Source organism: Sipha flava, unplaced genomic scaffold, assembly GCF_003268045.1.
Source record: "Sipha flava isolate LNK unplaced genomic scaffold, YSA_version1 74_pilon_pilon, whole genome shotgun sequence".
NCBI classification, from domain to species: Eukaryota; Metazoa; Arthropoda; class Insecta; order Hemiptera; family Aphididae; genus Sipha; species Sipha flava.
Window position 1 is genome coordinate 975008 of NW_020273614.1, and position 17591 is coordinate 992598.

Sequence of the window (17591 nt, forward strand, 5' to 3'; positions counted from 1 at the left end):
TTAGCAGGAGATATATTATAAATTTCCTGATTCCAATAATATCATTATAAATAAATTTAAATAAATAATATTTAAATTTGAGCCATACTTGAAATGTTACCTAAAAGGTGTAATAAAGTAATATAGATATGAAAATAAATTATTTTACAAAAAAATTATAATAATTTTTACCTTCAATAGTACCATACAAACATTATAATAATTTTTTAATTCATTTTTTAACGCCTTAGTAATTTTTATTATTAATGTGGTTTTAATGATTCTCTGGGATATTAAAATTCTGGTTCTGTTATATGAATATTATCATTGATCTTATAATATTATTATATTATCAGTGGTATTATCGTATTTATTGTGTATATTATCCAAAATCTGAGAAGTTTTTAAACAAAAAAAAATCTAAAATGTAAGAAAATTTATAAAAATGTTGAATAATATTAAATGTTATCATACAACTATATTTTATCTAATTAAAAATGGAAACATATGATTTATTTATTTATTTTTAAAGCATTTTTAACTCAATTAACAATATTTATGACCTATGTGATTTTTTATAATAAGGCACTTTAAGTTCTGAAAAATATGCAATGCTTCAAAAAAAACACCAAATAAGAAAGAAAATATGCTTTACAAAAATATAAGAATTAAAATATACATTAATAATATTTGATAATCATAAATATATTTTTTTTTAATAATCCAATTTTAAATAATTAATAAATTGAATTACTTAAATTTCAATATGCCACCTAAACACATCCATTAAACCTGCCATCAAAACATATGCATCATGGTTTATGATCAATTTTTACCTTTATTAGACTTCAGTATAATGTTAATGAGGTTAAGGGGGGGGGGTGTTACTATACCTGTAACCCATGGCTACGGGCCTGGGTAAAATGGTTTGAAAATTATATTTTTGAAAAACCACTGATATCATAATTTTTGTGGGAATTACGCGTATTTTAGTGAAGTGATTTTCAAATTTTTAATATTACATGTTGTATTATTTTACCAGTTATATGTATTATTTAAAGATTATTTTTCGGAAGTCGATTACCTTATCAGTACTTGTCTACGCCGAACATAGACGTAGTTCCTTAATTGTTTCCTTAATTGTACTTGTTTAATTTAGTATTATGTATATTGTATATAATATACTATTTATATGTGCTATGAATGTAACATTATAATAGGTATGCGAGCCTTGATTTGTTTTGATTCAGTTCCAGTAATTCCACCAATAATTATTTTACAAATCGTCGGCTTTTTATTTATTGTACTGGTATAATGGATTCATATTTGAAGTACAGTATTAGTTTGAAAGTGCACCTAAAATCTAGCGTAGTGTTTATTCATATAAATCATTATATTTAGTGTACTTAGTTAAGAGTAAAGTTATAAATGTGACTTTTGATAGAGGGGTTGAGGGAATTTAATGCGTTGTTGACAAAAATTCTTAGAATAGACCCTGCATCAAAATATTATCTAGTTGCATTGTATCTTCGTCCATTTGTAATAAATGTTGATCACACTCAATTCCTATGAGGCTGATATTTTGGCTACCAATAATTTCCTATCATAAACTGATTCAATATGAGAATCTTAAAATCGGATTGACTAACCTCTGTGTTTAATTGACCGATATTAAGGATGAAAATGCCAAGCTTCACAATAAAATATATGTTTTAGAAGTTAAAATTGCTTGCCTTGAGTCTTCTGTTTCTACTGTACAACCACAAAAATAATAATCATAAATAATAATAGTAATAATCGGTTGTTAGTCAAGTACTCCAGGAAACCTTTGAACGCATAAGATGTTGCCTCAAAATTATTGCTTATGATATTCCAGAATCTACTCTCAATATTATCGTTTCTCTTGGAGATGTTATTTCTTTAAATTAGAAATTTGTCCGTCTCGTTAAAGTTTGTGCAGATAATACTGTCAGCCCCGTTAAAATATTTTTTGGAAATAATGAAACAACATCTAGAGTTTAATCGTTGTTCAACCAAGCCAAGTAATGCTATTCCATATTTTTAGATGGAGTTCGTTTAATTAGAGAATATACTCTCTTTAAGCACAAGGTATATGATGTAATTGTCATGCAGAACTCGATTGTAGAACAATAAATGTTGAAGCTGATCAAGAAATTATTTTTTAAAATGGTACGCCGAAAGTTGGACCTGTCTTTTCAGAAAACGGGGATACGCACCGTACTTCGTCGTCCATCAGTCTACAGCCTACCTAATATGACATGTATTAGTCCCCTGCCACTCCCGTGTGCACGCTTATGATTATAATTAATAAATAAAAATAAATAAACTCAAAAGTAAATGTAAAAATATTTTTTATTTTTATTTAAATAAAATTTGGTAATGAAAAATAATATATATGATTTTAAATACAACAGATATGACGGTAAATCAGTTTTATTGTAATAGGTAAACATATTACAATTTAAAAAGAAACTAATTATTTAGATACTACATTCATAAGTTTTAGTTTACAACAAGATTATTAAGTATCTACAGATTTATTCAAATATAAATTAAACATTAATCAGCAATAACAATATAAATTACTACTTATTAATTATTATTTATCAGACATGGTTAATTCACACTAGTCAGACAACTATTGACAGACACAGTTTCGTACCATTTCGATGCAGACATACTGTACTATTACTATACTCACATTTTTGCTTCAACATCATTTCCGTTTCAACAATATATTTTTATAAGTTTCAATAATAATTAGTTAATATTACCAGGTGTGTCTATAGATTTTGATATTTCTTTCCAGCACGATTATTTGTACACATAATCATTGTATATTGTGCGTCAATAAGAATATTATTGAAACAGCATAATGTTCATTTTTAATAACATGCCCCTGTATTGCCTACACAAGCGCCGTCTAAAATGCATTTTTTGTATACATTTTACGGAATTATCCTGGTTTTAAAAGAAAAAGAATAACAATAAACTCGAGAACTTTTTATATTAGGTATGAAAAACAGTTTTAATGTTTATATGTACGGAAAATAATTTACACTATCACATATAGTTATATAAATATCCTTCAGCAGACATAATATATAATAGTTTCGAAAAAAATCCTTCCAATTGGTTAAAACTGTAAAGGGATCTATCGGTGTTTTACGTATTTTACTATCACTTGGAATATATATTTATATTTAACCAATGGTATAACTGTATAATGGTTCATTAGTTACATAATTCAAGAACTTACAAGCTTATATTTTTTAGTGAAATATTAAAAAAAAAACAAACATTCTTGATATTTTTCTGGTAAAATTTTCTAATAATTTACTTATTATTTTTCTAACAATTTCTATAATTTAATTTAGCGTTTAAAATACATAAAGTTCTTAAACAAATTAGTGAACTGAACGGTTTAAAAACTTGATAGCCGTTCTTAGGCACGTAACCAGGACTTTATTTGGTGGGGGAGTCGAAATAAATTTCAGTACAATTTTTATACATGATTGGTATTCAAAACCTATTTTTTTTTTTTTATAAACTGAAAAATTAAAATCATTATAATACAAAACAATTTATAGTTATTAAATATTTTCAAGTAATGTTTATAATATAAATTGTTGGTTATTTTGAACCATTACACAGTGGGCCAGAATATAAAATAATGAGACTTAAATATTTAACAACTTAAAATTATCAAAAAGTTATTTTTAATGCTATTTAAATACCTTTTCACTTAATATGTACAAAACTAAGTTGACATGAAACAATTTTTTATTTTAACTTTCACTACTCACTATTGCTACTATTTTCAGTGTTACCGTTATATTGTGAACTTGTTCATTATTTTGACTTTCATAATTTTTAAAATTGCGTGCCAAAAGTAATTTTGCATCTGATAAAAGTGTTTTTGGCTTATGATTATGAGGTTTTCTTCAGTACAATATTAACGGATCTGATGATATGAGAAGATTATTGAATAAATCTGTTATGGTAATTATTTTATTTCGGTAGTCTATAGTTTGAAATATAACTAACCTGACCTAAGAGCAGACTGGAACCTGTGGGTACGGTAACGTCAAGGAACACGTCCACCGTGCGGCTCAATCGCGCAGGCAGGATTATTTCCCGCTCAGAACGACCAAATGCCTACCATCATGACAGTGTTACCACTGGTGTGCGGACAGCGGGAAAACACATGTTTGATGGTGCGCAGCTGATCGCCATGAATGGAGGCAGCACTGGAGCTTGGAACGTGCGGAGGCATAGGCGTATCGGTCGTCCATTTTGTCCGGTCGTCTCCGTACAGCAGAGCACCGTCTTGTCGACACATTTTGCTGTGGCTCGTCGTTAAACTTGTATTCTTAAAACACCCGTTCCGCCTTCCAATCTAAACATGTTGAACGCTTTATCCAGGGCAGCCCTTGGAGCCCTGAAAGCCGGCAAGACCAACCTGACGCCGAAAATCGTGCAAAATGAACTGCCAAAGGCTATGGTCGCCACCTCGTCGAATTGTGAGTATTAATGACGGTATTTTAACATAGTATGTCTTCGCGTTTTCTCTTATCTCGCCATTTTGTGGCCGCCCAGCATACTCATATCGGGTGTGGCTTTTCGACTTGTTATTTCTTCGTCAAAGTCTTCAATAGGCATATGGTTTTAACCGTTTTCCTCGACCGATTTTCAATAGATTTCCCGGCGTGTTATTCGCCGCAATGACCCCTACTGCCGCCGCCGCCTAATGCTGCATTGTCGGCTTTATGGTTAAATCGGTCAAAGCAGTTTTATTTTCTGATCGAATAACATTTCAGTTTTTTAGACCGTAGCGCGTTTTTTTCGTAAATTTGCGAGAATATGATTTCGAAAAACTCCAATGACCTTTTTCTGACCTTGGATGGTTTTCCTTTAATCCTTCAAAAGAGCCGATTATTATCGAACTCATTTCTATTGAAGATTATGAATTGCATATCGCAGATTATGATCTAAACTTAAACTTATTCGTTTACTGGTGTTTTCTATTTTTCTTGGTTCAAAAAATTATGAAATTTTTATATAAGGTACGTGAACTTTTTTATAATTAAGTATTTTTAAATTATTAACTATATTAAAAATCTCCTTATTATATATTATTTCTATAAGACATATTATTTAGAAAATAAATAAAAACAATATATGACCCATATATATTATCCATATATTTGACCCAATATCACATTACAAGATACTGATGAGCTATATGATGCATAATACAATTTGTTATTTATATTTAATATAAGTATTAATCTATTAGTTGTATATGCATTTTTTATGATTGAATCTTATTCAAGATTTGCAGTAATTTGAACTTTTTGTACATCATTTATGGTTCGTATCTCTTACTTTTTTGTTGTTAGTTAATTAAGATTATGCTTTGATTACAATTTGCTATCAATTCATTAGTTTTTTATTTTTTTAATTTTTTTATTGTTTTGCCTTATGGTATCTGAAATGATTTGAAACATTTTATCTTAGTTTTTTTTTTCGAGTATTGGTTCTATTAAAGTCTTAAAAATTCTTATTTCGAACATATGATTTAACTTAAATTGTATTTTATTTCATTTAGCAAATAACAAAGCTGCTGCCAAGCCAATGGCTGGTACATCTCAAGGCCGCATTGTTGCTGTTATTGGGGCCGTTGTTGATGTACAATTTGATGAAGAATTACCTCCAATCCTTAATGCTCTTGAAGTACAAAACAGGACTCCTCGTCTTGTACTTGAAGTTGCCCAACATTTAGGTAATTATATTTCATATTTATCATAATTCATTAAATTCATATATTTATGTATTTGGATGTTTTTTTCTAACTTAGGTGAAAACACTGTTAGAACTATTGCTATGGATGGTACTGAAGGTCTTGTGCGAGGACAGGGAGTACTTGACTGTGGATCTCCCATCAGAATTCCAGTCGGTGCTGAAACTTTAGGCCGCATTATCAATGTCATTGGTAAATTTTTATTTTTTATTCAATTTTGTAAATTAATCAATTCATTGGATTTTTTTAATTAACTAATAATTTATACGATAAGGTGAACCAATTGATGAGAGAGGTCCCATTCCAACTGATAAGACCGCTCCCATTCATGCTGAAGCACCTCCTTTTGTTGAAATGAGTGTTGAACAAGAAATTTTGGTTACTGGTATCAAAGTTGTTGATTTATTGGCCCCTTATGTAAAAGGAGGAAAAATTGGTAATAATAATAGTATTATCTTAAATGTTTTTTTTTTTTTTGAGAATCATTAGTAATTATATAATCATTTTTTTTTTTTGTTTTTTAAAGGATTGTTTGGAGGTGCTGGAGTAGGCAAAACTGTATTGATTATGGAACTTATTAACAATGTTGCTAAGGCTCATGGTGGTTACTCTGTATTTGCTGGTGTAGGCGAAAGAACTCGTGAAGGTAATGACTTGTATCATGAAATGATTGAGTCTGGTGTAATTTCCCTCAAGGATAAGACATCCAAGGTATGTTAATTGATAAATTATTGTGGTGTAATTTTCAAATCATTTTCAATTACAGGTAGCGTTGGTATACGGTCAGATGAATGAACCTCCTGGTGCTCGTGCTCGTGTAGCTCTCACTGGACTTACTGTTGCTGAATATTTCAGAGATCAAGAAGGACAGGATGTATTGCTTTTCATTGACAACATTTTCCGTTTCACACAAGCTGGTTCTGAAGTATCTGCCTTGTTGGGTCGTATTCCATCTGCTGTAGGTTACCAACCAACTTTGGCCACTGACATGGGTACTATGCAAGAAAGAATTACCACAACCAGTAAAGGTTCCATTACCTCAGTACAGGTAAAATTTGTTTTCTAAAGCTAAATTATGTTTATTGTAATTAATTATTAAATTTTTTAGGCTATTTACGTACCTGCTGACGATTTGACTGATCCAGCTCCAGCTACAACTTTTGCCCATTTGGACGCCACCACTGTATTGTCCCGTGCTATTGCTGAGTTGGGTATTTACCCAGCTGTAGATCCATTGGATTCCACCTCCCGTATTATGGACCCAAATGTCATTGGTGATGAACATTACAATGTTGCTCGTGGTGTACAGAAAATCTTACAAGATTACAAATCACTCCAAGATATCATAGCTATTTTGGGTATGGATGAACTTTCAGAAGAAGACAAATTGACTGTCGCTAGAGCTAGGAAAATCCAAAGGTTCTTGTCTCAACCTTTCCAAGTTGCTGAAGTTTTCACTGGACATCCTGGAAAATTAGTACCTCTTGAAGAAACTATCAAAGTAAATATATTAATTAAATATATATTTTTTTTTAATGGTATGATATTTATTAGAGTATTAAATTTATATTTAATTTTTAGGGTTTTTCTAAAATCTTAGCTGGCGAATACGATCATTTACCTGAAGTTGCATTCTACATGGTCGGACCAATTGAAGAAGTAGTTGCAAAGGCTGAAACTTTGGCCAAAAATACATAATTTATATAAATGATACTAAATCCATTCGTACAGAAGATGTTCTCGTAACATTTTGTATTCATTAAAAGTATAATCATTCGTGTTTCAGCGAATAAATAAAGTAGAGTTTTGTAAATACTATTTGTTAACTGGCAAACATCAAAAAATGAAAGACTTAGTACAACTTTTATGACATGTAAACATGTTATTTCACAATTATAAATTTGCTGGTATTTTTAAAATGTTCCGAGTTCATGTCATTTAGATCATTTTTCTGTATCGATACCAATATAAATTTTACAGTTTATGTGTATAATGTATTGTTATTTATACCACTCGCCTTATTTGTAATAAAATGATACTATTAAAAATTTACTTCAGGAATCAACTTATTACCTAGATCAGTAATTTCCAAATTTTTTCAGTCATGGAGACTTTGAGCAGTATTTTTTCGTGGAGACCCTAGAAATATTTAGTATTAAGTTTTATTTTCCTGTGTTCAACGTAGAATATTTCACGTGATTTGCATTTGTATAGAAGGAAATTCTAAACAAGATAGTGTTATATTTATATATAATATATTTGGTCAGGAAATAAATGGAATGAGAATGCATGTTTTTAAAATTAAAAAATTATATTTGAGTTGACAGTCTTGGAAAAATATATACACTCGTTTTAAATAACAATCAATAATTGTTATTTTTTCTATGGTAATAGCAAATATAGCCCTTGAACAATTGAGGAGCCTTAAGGGCTCTATGGAGCACAGTTTAGGAACTGCTGACATAGAGGATAAAAGTCATGTTTCATATTCCATATTCTTAATTGTATTACATAGTTGTACGCTTGTGGATTATGTTGAACATTTTCAAGGTACCCTTTGATAATTTTTATTTTATAAAATATATTTTGCCTAGTTTAATCATAATGATTAATTATTTAAAAGTAAATTCATGTTACAACGATAGTTGAGTTTGTTACTTATTAAATGTTAATTGTGATTCATCATAAAAAGTTGAAAATAATTAACATTTTACAGTAAAGAATTTATTATTTCTCCGCTTCACGTTTAAAGGTATTTGTCATGTGTACATAACATTTATTCTATTTCATTGTGTGGCCATATCAAGTTGCTAACATATAATGAAGTAATGGAGGATCTTGATAATATTCAAAAGTGAAATTAATCAGTATACAGTTGTTTCTTTGTGATAAGTTAATTTTTAGAAATGTGTGAATTATTACATTTGTAATTTCAAAATATTTTATCTTTGATTATACAATTTAAGGTATGTAATTTGAATTTTGATTCTTTAATTAATTTGTCTAATAATTAAATATTTTTTTATTGAATATGTGTCCAATCGTTGAGTATCGAAAATCGACATATAGCTTCAACTATTAAATCTTCGTCAATCTCTACTGGACTAATAAAGAGCTCGGTACAAACGATATTGGCTTACATATTCCTCAACTTCAGTCATCGATAAGTTTTTACTTGTTTAGTTTTACGTTGTATAAATACTAACATATTTATTTATTGAAGTGATGAGGGACGTGATTAGGGTGCCAACCGTCCCACGTAAGGCGGGACGTTCCATTTCCAGGGTTCAAATAATGTGTCTTGCGATGCGTATCCGCGGGACGCTAATTGTCCCGCTTTTGGCAAACCTATATAAATATTTTTATATAGAAGCCTTACATTTTTACTGTGCACATTTAAAACTATTTTCTATCCGAAATTCCGACAGAGTCGATTGCGCGTACCGGTTTAATAAAAAATTGGTAGTATTTATAGATTCAATTTAGTATTCAATACACAACCACTCTTTCAAAAAGCAAAAATAATTGTCTTGTGATAGGGTATTCTTAATTGGGCAAACTGCTTTATTTACTAATTTTTGTTAAAAAATTGTAATTATTCTGTTAATTTTATATGAATATTTCAAATTTTAAATAAAACTGGTAAAAATTATTTACATCGTTTTCTCTTGTTTCTATAAATTTGTAAGCATGTCCCTATTTTTTTGTCAAGTCCTGTATTTAAATATCTGGTTTCCCGCTTATCTGTAAATAAGAGTTGGCAACCCTAGACGTGACCTACTTCACGCACAGACTTCTATATAAGTCTGTGACTTCACGTAATATTATAATGGACATCTGATTAGTAATCACTGATTTACTATTTTTGATATAAAAATGACCATTGCACGACAGTTTATAATTTCACGCATTTGTATTTTCTGTCCGGAATTGTGGTAATTGATGGAAGCCAAACCGATGTAATCAATCTGAAAAATATTTTGAATTTATTTATTTTTTTCAGTTTTCTTTGAAATTTATTTCAAACAGTGTGTTGTGTAATGACAGCTGATAATAATTGTTGTTTATCAAGAAGTATGATAGCAGCATAGAGTAATATTACTCTATGGATAGCAGATATAAATTTATAACTTCAGATATGGGCCGTTTGTGATATAAGTTATCAACACAGATTGCTGTTGGAAAAACAATTTATACTATACATTTTAACGTTATTGTCGTGACCGGTGGTCTGCGAGTGACGAATTCTAGGGAGTACAGGAATATTTTAATGTCAGATCGTGGATAAGAAATATTAATGGCTTCGATTTCGAGTGACGAAGAACATAAGGTATTAAAATTATATATAATTTCGATAAGAAACTCATTAATTTTTTTCTCATTACTCGATCACAGTTTTTACTCAAATTTATAACCATAAAGTTACGTCCAATTACCTCTATAACACTTGATGGTATGATTGTAAGCGAATGTTGTTATTTGATCTAATAAAGGCTTAGGATAGAAGAGTTAGATAGATAGGTTGAGTTAGTATTTTGTTGTTTAAAAATTTAAAAAATTAAATCACCACCTAAACTAAAGCAAAATAGTGCCAGAAATCTTAAAAAAGCATTAAAGTTACATTTTAAAATGGACACATTAGTTATGTTTTAAAATAATTATTTAATATTTACAAGTCGTAAATAAAAATATATTAAAATGAAGACAACCAACATTTTGTAGATATATATATAAGTAGTCTACAAATTAATGTTAAGTATATAATTTTATTCAACCCATTAAATCAAATATTTCAAGAGAAAAATGATTAAACACATTATATAATAAATTAATGATAATTGGCTTAAAATATGTAGATCATTTAACATTATGTTAAATTTTATTTACTTTATGTAGTTTAAATGAACTTGATAGCTAACATAGAATTGTAATATACCAATTAGAAAAAATAACAAATGCCTATAAATCGAATATTTATTTTGTCAGGACAATCATATTCATATCCTAAAATTAAAAATAATTTTACCATTATACTAATATTGGTAATTAAACCCACTATTTATATAATTAAAGCACCTTTATCTTGCAAATTAAAAAAATCTCATGGTTAAATCATGTTATATGTTGATATAGTAATTTTATTTATTTAGCCATTCATGGTTTTGGGTAAAGACGTCTCCAAAATTCCATGTTTTCGTAACAGTTACTTGTATGGTATACTTGGAGGATTTGTTGTAGGAGTTGGACATTTTATGTTTACAAGTAAAACATTAAAATCTACACACGTTGGATTTGGTTCTTTTATTGCCATATCTACTATTTATTGGTAAGTATAATAAATGATAAATTTTTCATTTTACATCTTGTTAAACAATCGAGTATAACTGTTTTAACATTACACCTGTAAAGTATTACTTTGTTTTAAATTGATTGTTATTAAAATTTATAGAGTTTATCATGTTCAATAAAAGAAAGCTGAAATATTTACTTAGTAATGTGCATGGATTTACTGATTTTAAATAGGGACACCTCGTAAAACTAGTATGTATATTTTTGTAGGAAATTTTACTATTAAATATGTTATTATATAATGTGTTTAAATCAAAATTGGTAGCAAATTATTTTTTTAATACATAGAAAATTAATAAATCAGTAGAAACATTTTCTTAAATTGTTTTTTGTTACAAATTAAATATTAATACATCTAATAAGAAATTAATGTAATTTAATAGAGGACATGTAATTTTAATAGTTAAGTCTTTGTTCGATTTTTAGAACTAATATCTTGGAAAATTTTTAAGTTGACAGATAGTCTTCACTAAAATTTATTAATGCTTAATAGTATTTTTCTCCTATGCACATATAAATAGTTTTCATAAAAACTATACATTTTTAAAAATCATAGTATTTTTATAAATAAAATATATTTCAATGTACCAATAATCTGAGTGTTTCTAATAATATGTTGTTTTAAATTTATTTTAGTTAACTCTTCCATCTCAAGGTTTTTTTGTTTTAATATTAAGAATATTGATTTGATTAAGTTTTCCATTTTGTGTTCTGGATTTCTCATTTATTGAATTTAAATGTTTGATAAGTTTAAAAGTAAAGAAAATTTCAATTTTATCATTAACATGTACTTAATATAAAATATATTAATTCTATACATCCAAGTTATATTTATTTTAATTTAATTAAAAATATACTGATGTACAGAATTCACAAGATATTCATTTAAAATTAATCTAGGACTATGCATACTTGTAATAGTCTTTAAAACAACAGAACAAATATTGGCATTTTCATTGTCTTATTGGTAATAAGTTATTACAATCACCAAATTCTGTTGAATAGTTGAGTATAATTTATATTTTACTGTAAGTAAATATTGAAAATAATATAAAATAAAAAAAAAATTATACATACTACACAAAAAAAAAAAAATAGAAATTTTATTTAAAGCAGCTTATATTATATTTAAAAGTGATACATTTTTTTTATACATTAATACATAATAATACATATATAGATATGTGATATGCATAATATTATGCACTAATTTAGTGGATACAACAATATCAATTATTGTTGTCTTAGCATAGCATTGTATAAGATTACTGATTTTATCTATTTTTGAAAATTAAATTTGTGTTTAATGATTAATGATGTAGACATTATACTATGTATGTGAATATAGTTTCCAATAATGTTCTTACTATTTCAAGTGATGGGGATTATACAAACTTCACAACCCCACCATCTAGAAAAAGTCAGAACTTCATTGAAAGTTCACCACTTATAATAGCATCATTATTGATTACTGCTATATCATGTTAAAATATAATTTTGGCTCCGATAAGATTGGATATTATAGTTACATCTTATTATTTATATTATTATCGCAACGAAGAAAAATTATTTTTTTATAATGAATATTATTATACTCTACCTTAATAAACCCTTATGCTAAAATTGTGTAATTGATAAATCATTTATAGGTCAGTTTGCCGATATAGCTATCATGATACAGAGGATAAAATGAACGAATTACAAAATTTAATTAAAGGGAAAAAGAGTGGCATTGAATGATTGTACAACGCCAATTTATCAAAATACCACAACTGCTGATATCATTCAGAACATGTGTATGCGAATAGTACATAAAATGGGTAATAAATAAAAAAAGTGAAGCGTACATGCGCATAATATATGTGATTATGATTTAGCTACAATTGTACAATAATATTAGATTATATTTTAGTGATGTTGTTTTTGTGCAATGTAATATTGAGTTTGTAAATAAAAATATACAAAACAAATATTGTGATTATTAAGCTATTGTATTTTATCAATGATGGTTTAAAACAAAAAGTATTTACATTATATTGGTTAAAGACATAAGTACGAATAGGAATCCAGGCAACAATAAGGAATACATTACAATAATAGTATTATTCATCGAAGGTTTGTACAAATATTATGTTTAGGGAGAAAGTCAGTCGACAGAATACAACTTAACATTTATGTTCATATTGTAATAATTATAGTAATAATAATAATAATAATAATAGTTATAGAATTTATAGTAATATTAATAATAATTTTTATTTTTTTAAAATTATTTTAGAAATGTAATATTATGGCTGTAATTATGTTGGTTGATACAATAACGCGGCATGACTTATGTATTTTGTATGGCGTTGGTTGGTTTAAAGTAATGAATCGGCATAGCTATTTTTCTCTGTTGATATGCCCATACGGTCCAGCACTGGAGCTCGGACCACTGAGTGTACATGCACTGTGGCGTTTCGCAAAAGAGATGTGTTCACCTGACGATTGGACGATGTTAGTGTTTCTGTGTAGCTCAGTTGCTCCTGTGTTCCGTTTCTGCAACACCTTAACCATTTGAATGGTGGGACTTGTCTGCAAATGGGTAAAAATTAAAAAAAAATGTGTGTTAATGACAGTATTTATGTTTTTGTTTTTAGAGTTACTCTGGAATTTTAGTTATTTTTAATTTTTCAACTCAAATTGCCAATGTAAACGTATTTTCTATTATTATTATTATTTTTTAATATAAGCAATAAGTTCAAGCCAAATCCAACTCGCTTAAACTTGATTTGTTAATGATATTAAATTCTAACAAAGTCAAGTTAGATTAAATTATAAGTATAAATTAATAGATGGGAGTAAATATATAAATTTTCAAATTTAATAGTTTTAAATCAATTAATTAAAAACCAATGACCATTGGAATTTGGGTTTTTCTCTATAAATTATTATTACATATTTCACCTACATATTTTTCATTTGAGTAATATCAAAAAAAATCTCTAAACTCATATTTAGGAAATTATTATAATTTATAAAAATAATAATTATAGATTTTTGGACACGGAGTAAAAAAAAAAAAAAACGGTTATTCTCAAATTATATATAAACAGTGTTGTAGCTAAGGCGACCATATATTTTTCTAGTCAAAATGGGACAAAAAAAAAAAATCATTTTGATTAAGAACAAATTTTTTTATTTGACAACAATTTATAAAATAATGTACTATTATGGTTTTAAGAGACAAAAAAAATTATATTTTATTAAAACAATCAACTTTTTTTATAAAAAAAGAAAAAAAACGTCTACGCAAAGAAATGAAAACGGCCCATGATTGCTGTGTTACCGAAATAATGAACTATGAAAATAATTTTTTTGTTAGCGCTGATCTTGGGGCATTAAAACACATTAGGTTAATACGTCCGTCCATATTGGTACATCGTTCGCCGCAATAGGTTTTTTCATATTTCATTAGTGTAGTCATATTCCGATACACCACATAGTCCTGTTTCCGTTCGACGTCGTCCATGCAGCAATACAGTATATACACGTTACATGCACACATAACAGTTAAATATAATACCGGTAGAAACAATAACTCGTCGACAGATGAGAAATTAACCGTCGTTAATTTTACAATTGTTTTGAAAACGGGACGTTTTAGTGTGCCGAACATTTTCCTGTGGGACAACGGGACGAAGACGCGAAAAAACGGAACGTACGGTCGCCTTAGCCATAGCCATCCATTGTGGGTCTTTTTTTCTACGCATGTACTATACTAAATATTGGTACTGAAACGGGTCGGAGTAGTTCGCACCAATGTCATTAACAGCTCGTTCGAACTATTCGTTCGCGGACCTAACGGCTCCGGGTTAGATCACGCGGAGCGTTCGTGTACGGGTTTTTAGTGCGCGGCACAACACTGGGCTCACGAACGCGTACCCCAAACAATACCTCTGCGCGGTGGCGGTTTTCCGTGCGCGAAACCGGCGGCGGCCGACGGCGGTAAATACGTGCATTGCAACTTCTACCTGAGAGATCGGCAAATGTGCGTGGAGAACAGGCAGTAAATGATCGGGTTGGCGGCGGAGTTCAGCGGCGCCAGGCTCTGTATGAACGTGGCGAGCGCAACGTTCGACTGCGTTTTCGGTATGTAACCGTACACCTGCAGCAGGTCGAAAACGATGTACGGGCTCCAGCACAGGATGAACACTGCGAAACAACAAACAGAACGACGCGAGGGCCGCGGTTAGGTATTTGGATATGGTGGTCGTCGAGTTTCGTACGCGGTGGCGTATCCAGAATTTTTATTTATCCATATACTCTACGATGTCTTGAAAGTGATGCGGACTGCTGGGCGGCTGTGTCGATCGATCATTAAATTAATTAAACATTAAAACATTTTCCGGGGGGGGGGTGAGGTTATAAACCCTAACCCCCCCGGATACGCCACTGGCTGTACGAAAGCAATAATAGTCGCGCGCGCGTCGGTGTCGTTTTCAATAGTTTCTTATAATAATATTATCCTATATAATATCCTAATAGTACGCAAGACAAGTAAAAAAAAAAAAAATTATTGATGTGATATCAATGTCAAAACATTTTGATATGATCGAATCGTTAGCCCTGTTGTACACTATAAGAGAAAAGCAACACATGCACAATTTAAGCGTAAAAATACGCGGGACAAAAGAATTCACTATAAATCCACGGTAAAAGCTATTTTATTTCGTTCTAATGAGAAGAAGAATGTCGGCGATATGGCGTTCTTATTTTTTCGCTAACGAAAAATGATTCAAAGTTATTTATGTGTTAACATTTGTAAACGTTTAATTTTTTTTGTTTAGCTTTAAAAAATTATTGGAAATAATGATCGTAAAATTAAAACCCAGCATCGTGTATAATGTTTATTTCATTAAAAAAAAAAAAGAGTCTCTTTTATGAATTGATGCTGAATTATTTTGTCCCGCGCAACACGATTAAAAAATAAAAAATAAATTTGGAAAAATGGATATATAAGGCGATAAACTCGGGACACATTTTTTAGCAGGGGCGTATTTATGGGGGTGGCTGAGGGGGCTTCAGCCCCCCCCCCCCCCGAAATCCAGGAATTGTTTATTAAGTCTACGTATTATGTCCTACTAGATGTAAAATCGTAAAAGTTCACTAAGGTACATAATGCTTAATTTTGACATGCGGTACTGCTGCATTATCGTAATTTCGATTTCTTTTATCTAGAATTGATTTACTGATATACACGCGTTGTCGCGTTTCAATCACCGTACAATAATTATACGAGTATTACGAGCCTATATGAGCTAAAAATATTTCCGAGAAGTTGTGACGACGATGGCCGATAACGCTGTTATATTTTAATCGCTATTATAGATAAATATTTGTTGTCTGATATATACGACGTTTAGTATCGCACGTAGTACGTACCTACTAACTACTAAGACAGTGGATTGTAACGAGTGTTTTTATTTGTTGGTTAAATAAAATAATAATAATACACCTAAGCATAATGAAAAGAACTCAACAATCATTGTTGCATTTTTATAAAAAATCTAAACAGTCCACCGAATCCATCGATGATACAGTTCCATCTACATCGAATGTTTTACAAGATGATAACATTATGGCAACACTTGAAACAGAAAAAAAAGCTCCAAGTCCACCAGTTATTTCTCCGGTAGTTGAACCTAGTTTAAAATGTTTAGATTCTAAGCTTGATATAGAAGATTATGTTGAATGCAAGAATAATTTAAGTGACGAAGAGAAAGTTTCAATTTTGCAAAACGTATGGACACCCGATTTAAAGTTTAATTTCCCATATGACAATTGTGGAAAATATAAACGTAAATTTCAAATTAAATGGCTTGAAACTTTCAAATGGTTAGCATATTCAAAATTAAGAGAGGGTTTATTTTGTAAATTCTGTGTACTGTTCTTAAATTTAAATCAGGTTGGTAAGGGATCACATGAGAAGTTAGGTAAACTTGTTTTAAAACCCTTGACAAAGTTAAAAGACGCATTGGAAGACTTTAAAAATCACGAAAAAAATGATTACCATAAAAATTCGTTACTTACTGCTGACAACATAAAAGCAATTTTAGAAAAAAAACAAGATAATATATTAGTACAATTAAATAGTAAACGAAAAGATGAAGTTATAAAAAATCGCGCAAAACTTAAGCCAATTATTCAAACAATTCGATTACGTGGTAGACAGCAAATAGCGTTACGGGGGCACGAAGATTCTGGTAGAATTTCTTTAGAAGAACCAAAAAATAACGATGGCAATTTTCGTTGTTTGCTTCGATATCGCTCGAAAAATGGTGACAACGTGTTAAAAGAACATTTGGAAACTAGTGGTTGTAAATCTATGTATACAAGTCCACTTATACAAAACGAAATAATAAATTTGTTTGGTGATTTAATTCAGTCAAAAATTCTT

At 29.5% G+C, this 17591-nt stretch overlaps 3 protein-coding genes across 9 annotated transcripts in view; 2 read left to right on the forward strand and 1 right to left on the reverse strand.

Moving 5' to 3' along the window:
• The first annotated feature begins 4282 nt into the window (after positions 1-4282).
• On the forward strand, positions 4283-7793 carry LOC112692536 (ATP synthase subunit beta, mitochondrial). The gene is made up of 8 exons (XM_025567232.1): positions 4283-4523; positions 5612-5785; positions 5861-5995; positions 6078-6239; positions 6330-6514; positions 6570-6851; positions 6912-7304; positions 7385-7793. The coding sequence occupies exons 1-8, from the start codon at positions 4406-4408 to the stop codon at positions 7499-7501; spliced, it is 1566 nt and encodes a 521-aa protein (XP_025423017.1). The 5' UTR covers positions 4283-4405; the 3' UTR covers positions 7502-7793.
• Positions 7794-9849: 2056 nt separating this feature from the next.
• On the forward strand, positions 9850-13137 carry LOC112692515 (cytochrome c oxidase assembly protein COX20, mitochondrial). The gene is made up of 3 exons (XM_025567196.1): positions 9850-10133; positions 10954-11129; positions 12802-13137. The coding sequence occupies exons 1-3, from the start codon at positions 10101-10103 to the stop codon at positions 12890-12892; spliced, it is 300 nt and encodes a 99-aa protein (XP_025422981.1). The 5' UTR covers positions 9850-10100; the 3' UTR covers positions 12893-13137.
• Positions 13123-17591, reverse strand: part of LOC112692512 (cardioacceleratory peptide receptor) — a 342250-nt gene continuing 337781 nt past the window's right edge. For 6 of the 7 annotated variants that reach the window (XM_025567189.1, XM_025567190.1, XM_025567188.1 and 3 more), the window contains 2 exons: positions 15166-15346; positions 13123-13726 (listed from right to left, as the gene is read on the reverse strand). In XM_025567189.1, the coding sequence (XP_025422974.1) occupies positions 13513-13726; positions 15166-15346 (395 nt within the window). In that variant the 3' untranslated portion in view covers positions 13123-13512. Of the gene's footprint in view, positions 13727-15088; positions 15347-17591 lie in introns of all 7 variants that reach the window. The other variant, XR_003149419.1, reaches the window with a different exon arrangement.

What these genes read in the sequence shown, in the direction of transcription:
- LOC112692536 (XM_025567232.1), top strand. Translation starts at nt 4,406, where the DNA reads ATGTTGAACGCTTTATCCAGGGCAGCCCTTGGAGCCCTGAAAGCCGGC. An exon ending in GGTCGCCACCTCGTCGAATT is followed by an intron (nt 4,524 to 5,611) that starts GTGAGTATTAAT and finishes TATTTCATTTAG; the next exon opens with CAAATAACAAAGCTGCTGCC. An exon ending in CTCTTGAAGAAACTATCAAA is followed by an intron (nt 7,305 to 7,384) that starts GTAAATATATTA and finishes TTTAATTTTTAG; the next exon opens with GGTTTTTCTAAAATCTTAGC.
- LOC112692515 (XM_025567196.1), top strand. Translation starts at nt 10,101, where the DNA reads ATGGCTTCGATTTCGAGTGACGAAGAACATAAG. An exon ending in CGAGTGACGAAGAACATAAG is followed by an intron (nt 10,134 to 10,953) that starts GTATTAAAATTA and finishes TTATTTATTTAG; the next exon opens with CCATTCATGGTTTTGGGTAA. An exon ending in GCCATATCTACTATTTATTG is followed by an intron (nt 11,130 to 12,801) that starts GTAAGTATAATA and finishes AATCATTTATAG; the next exon opens with GTCAGTTTGCCGATATAGCT.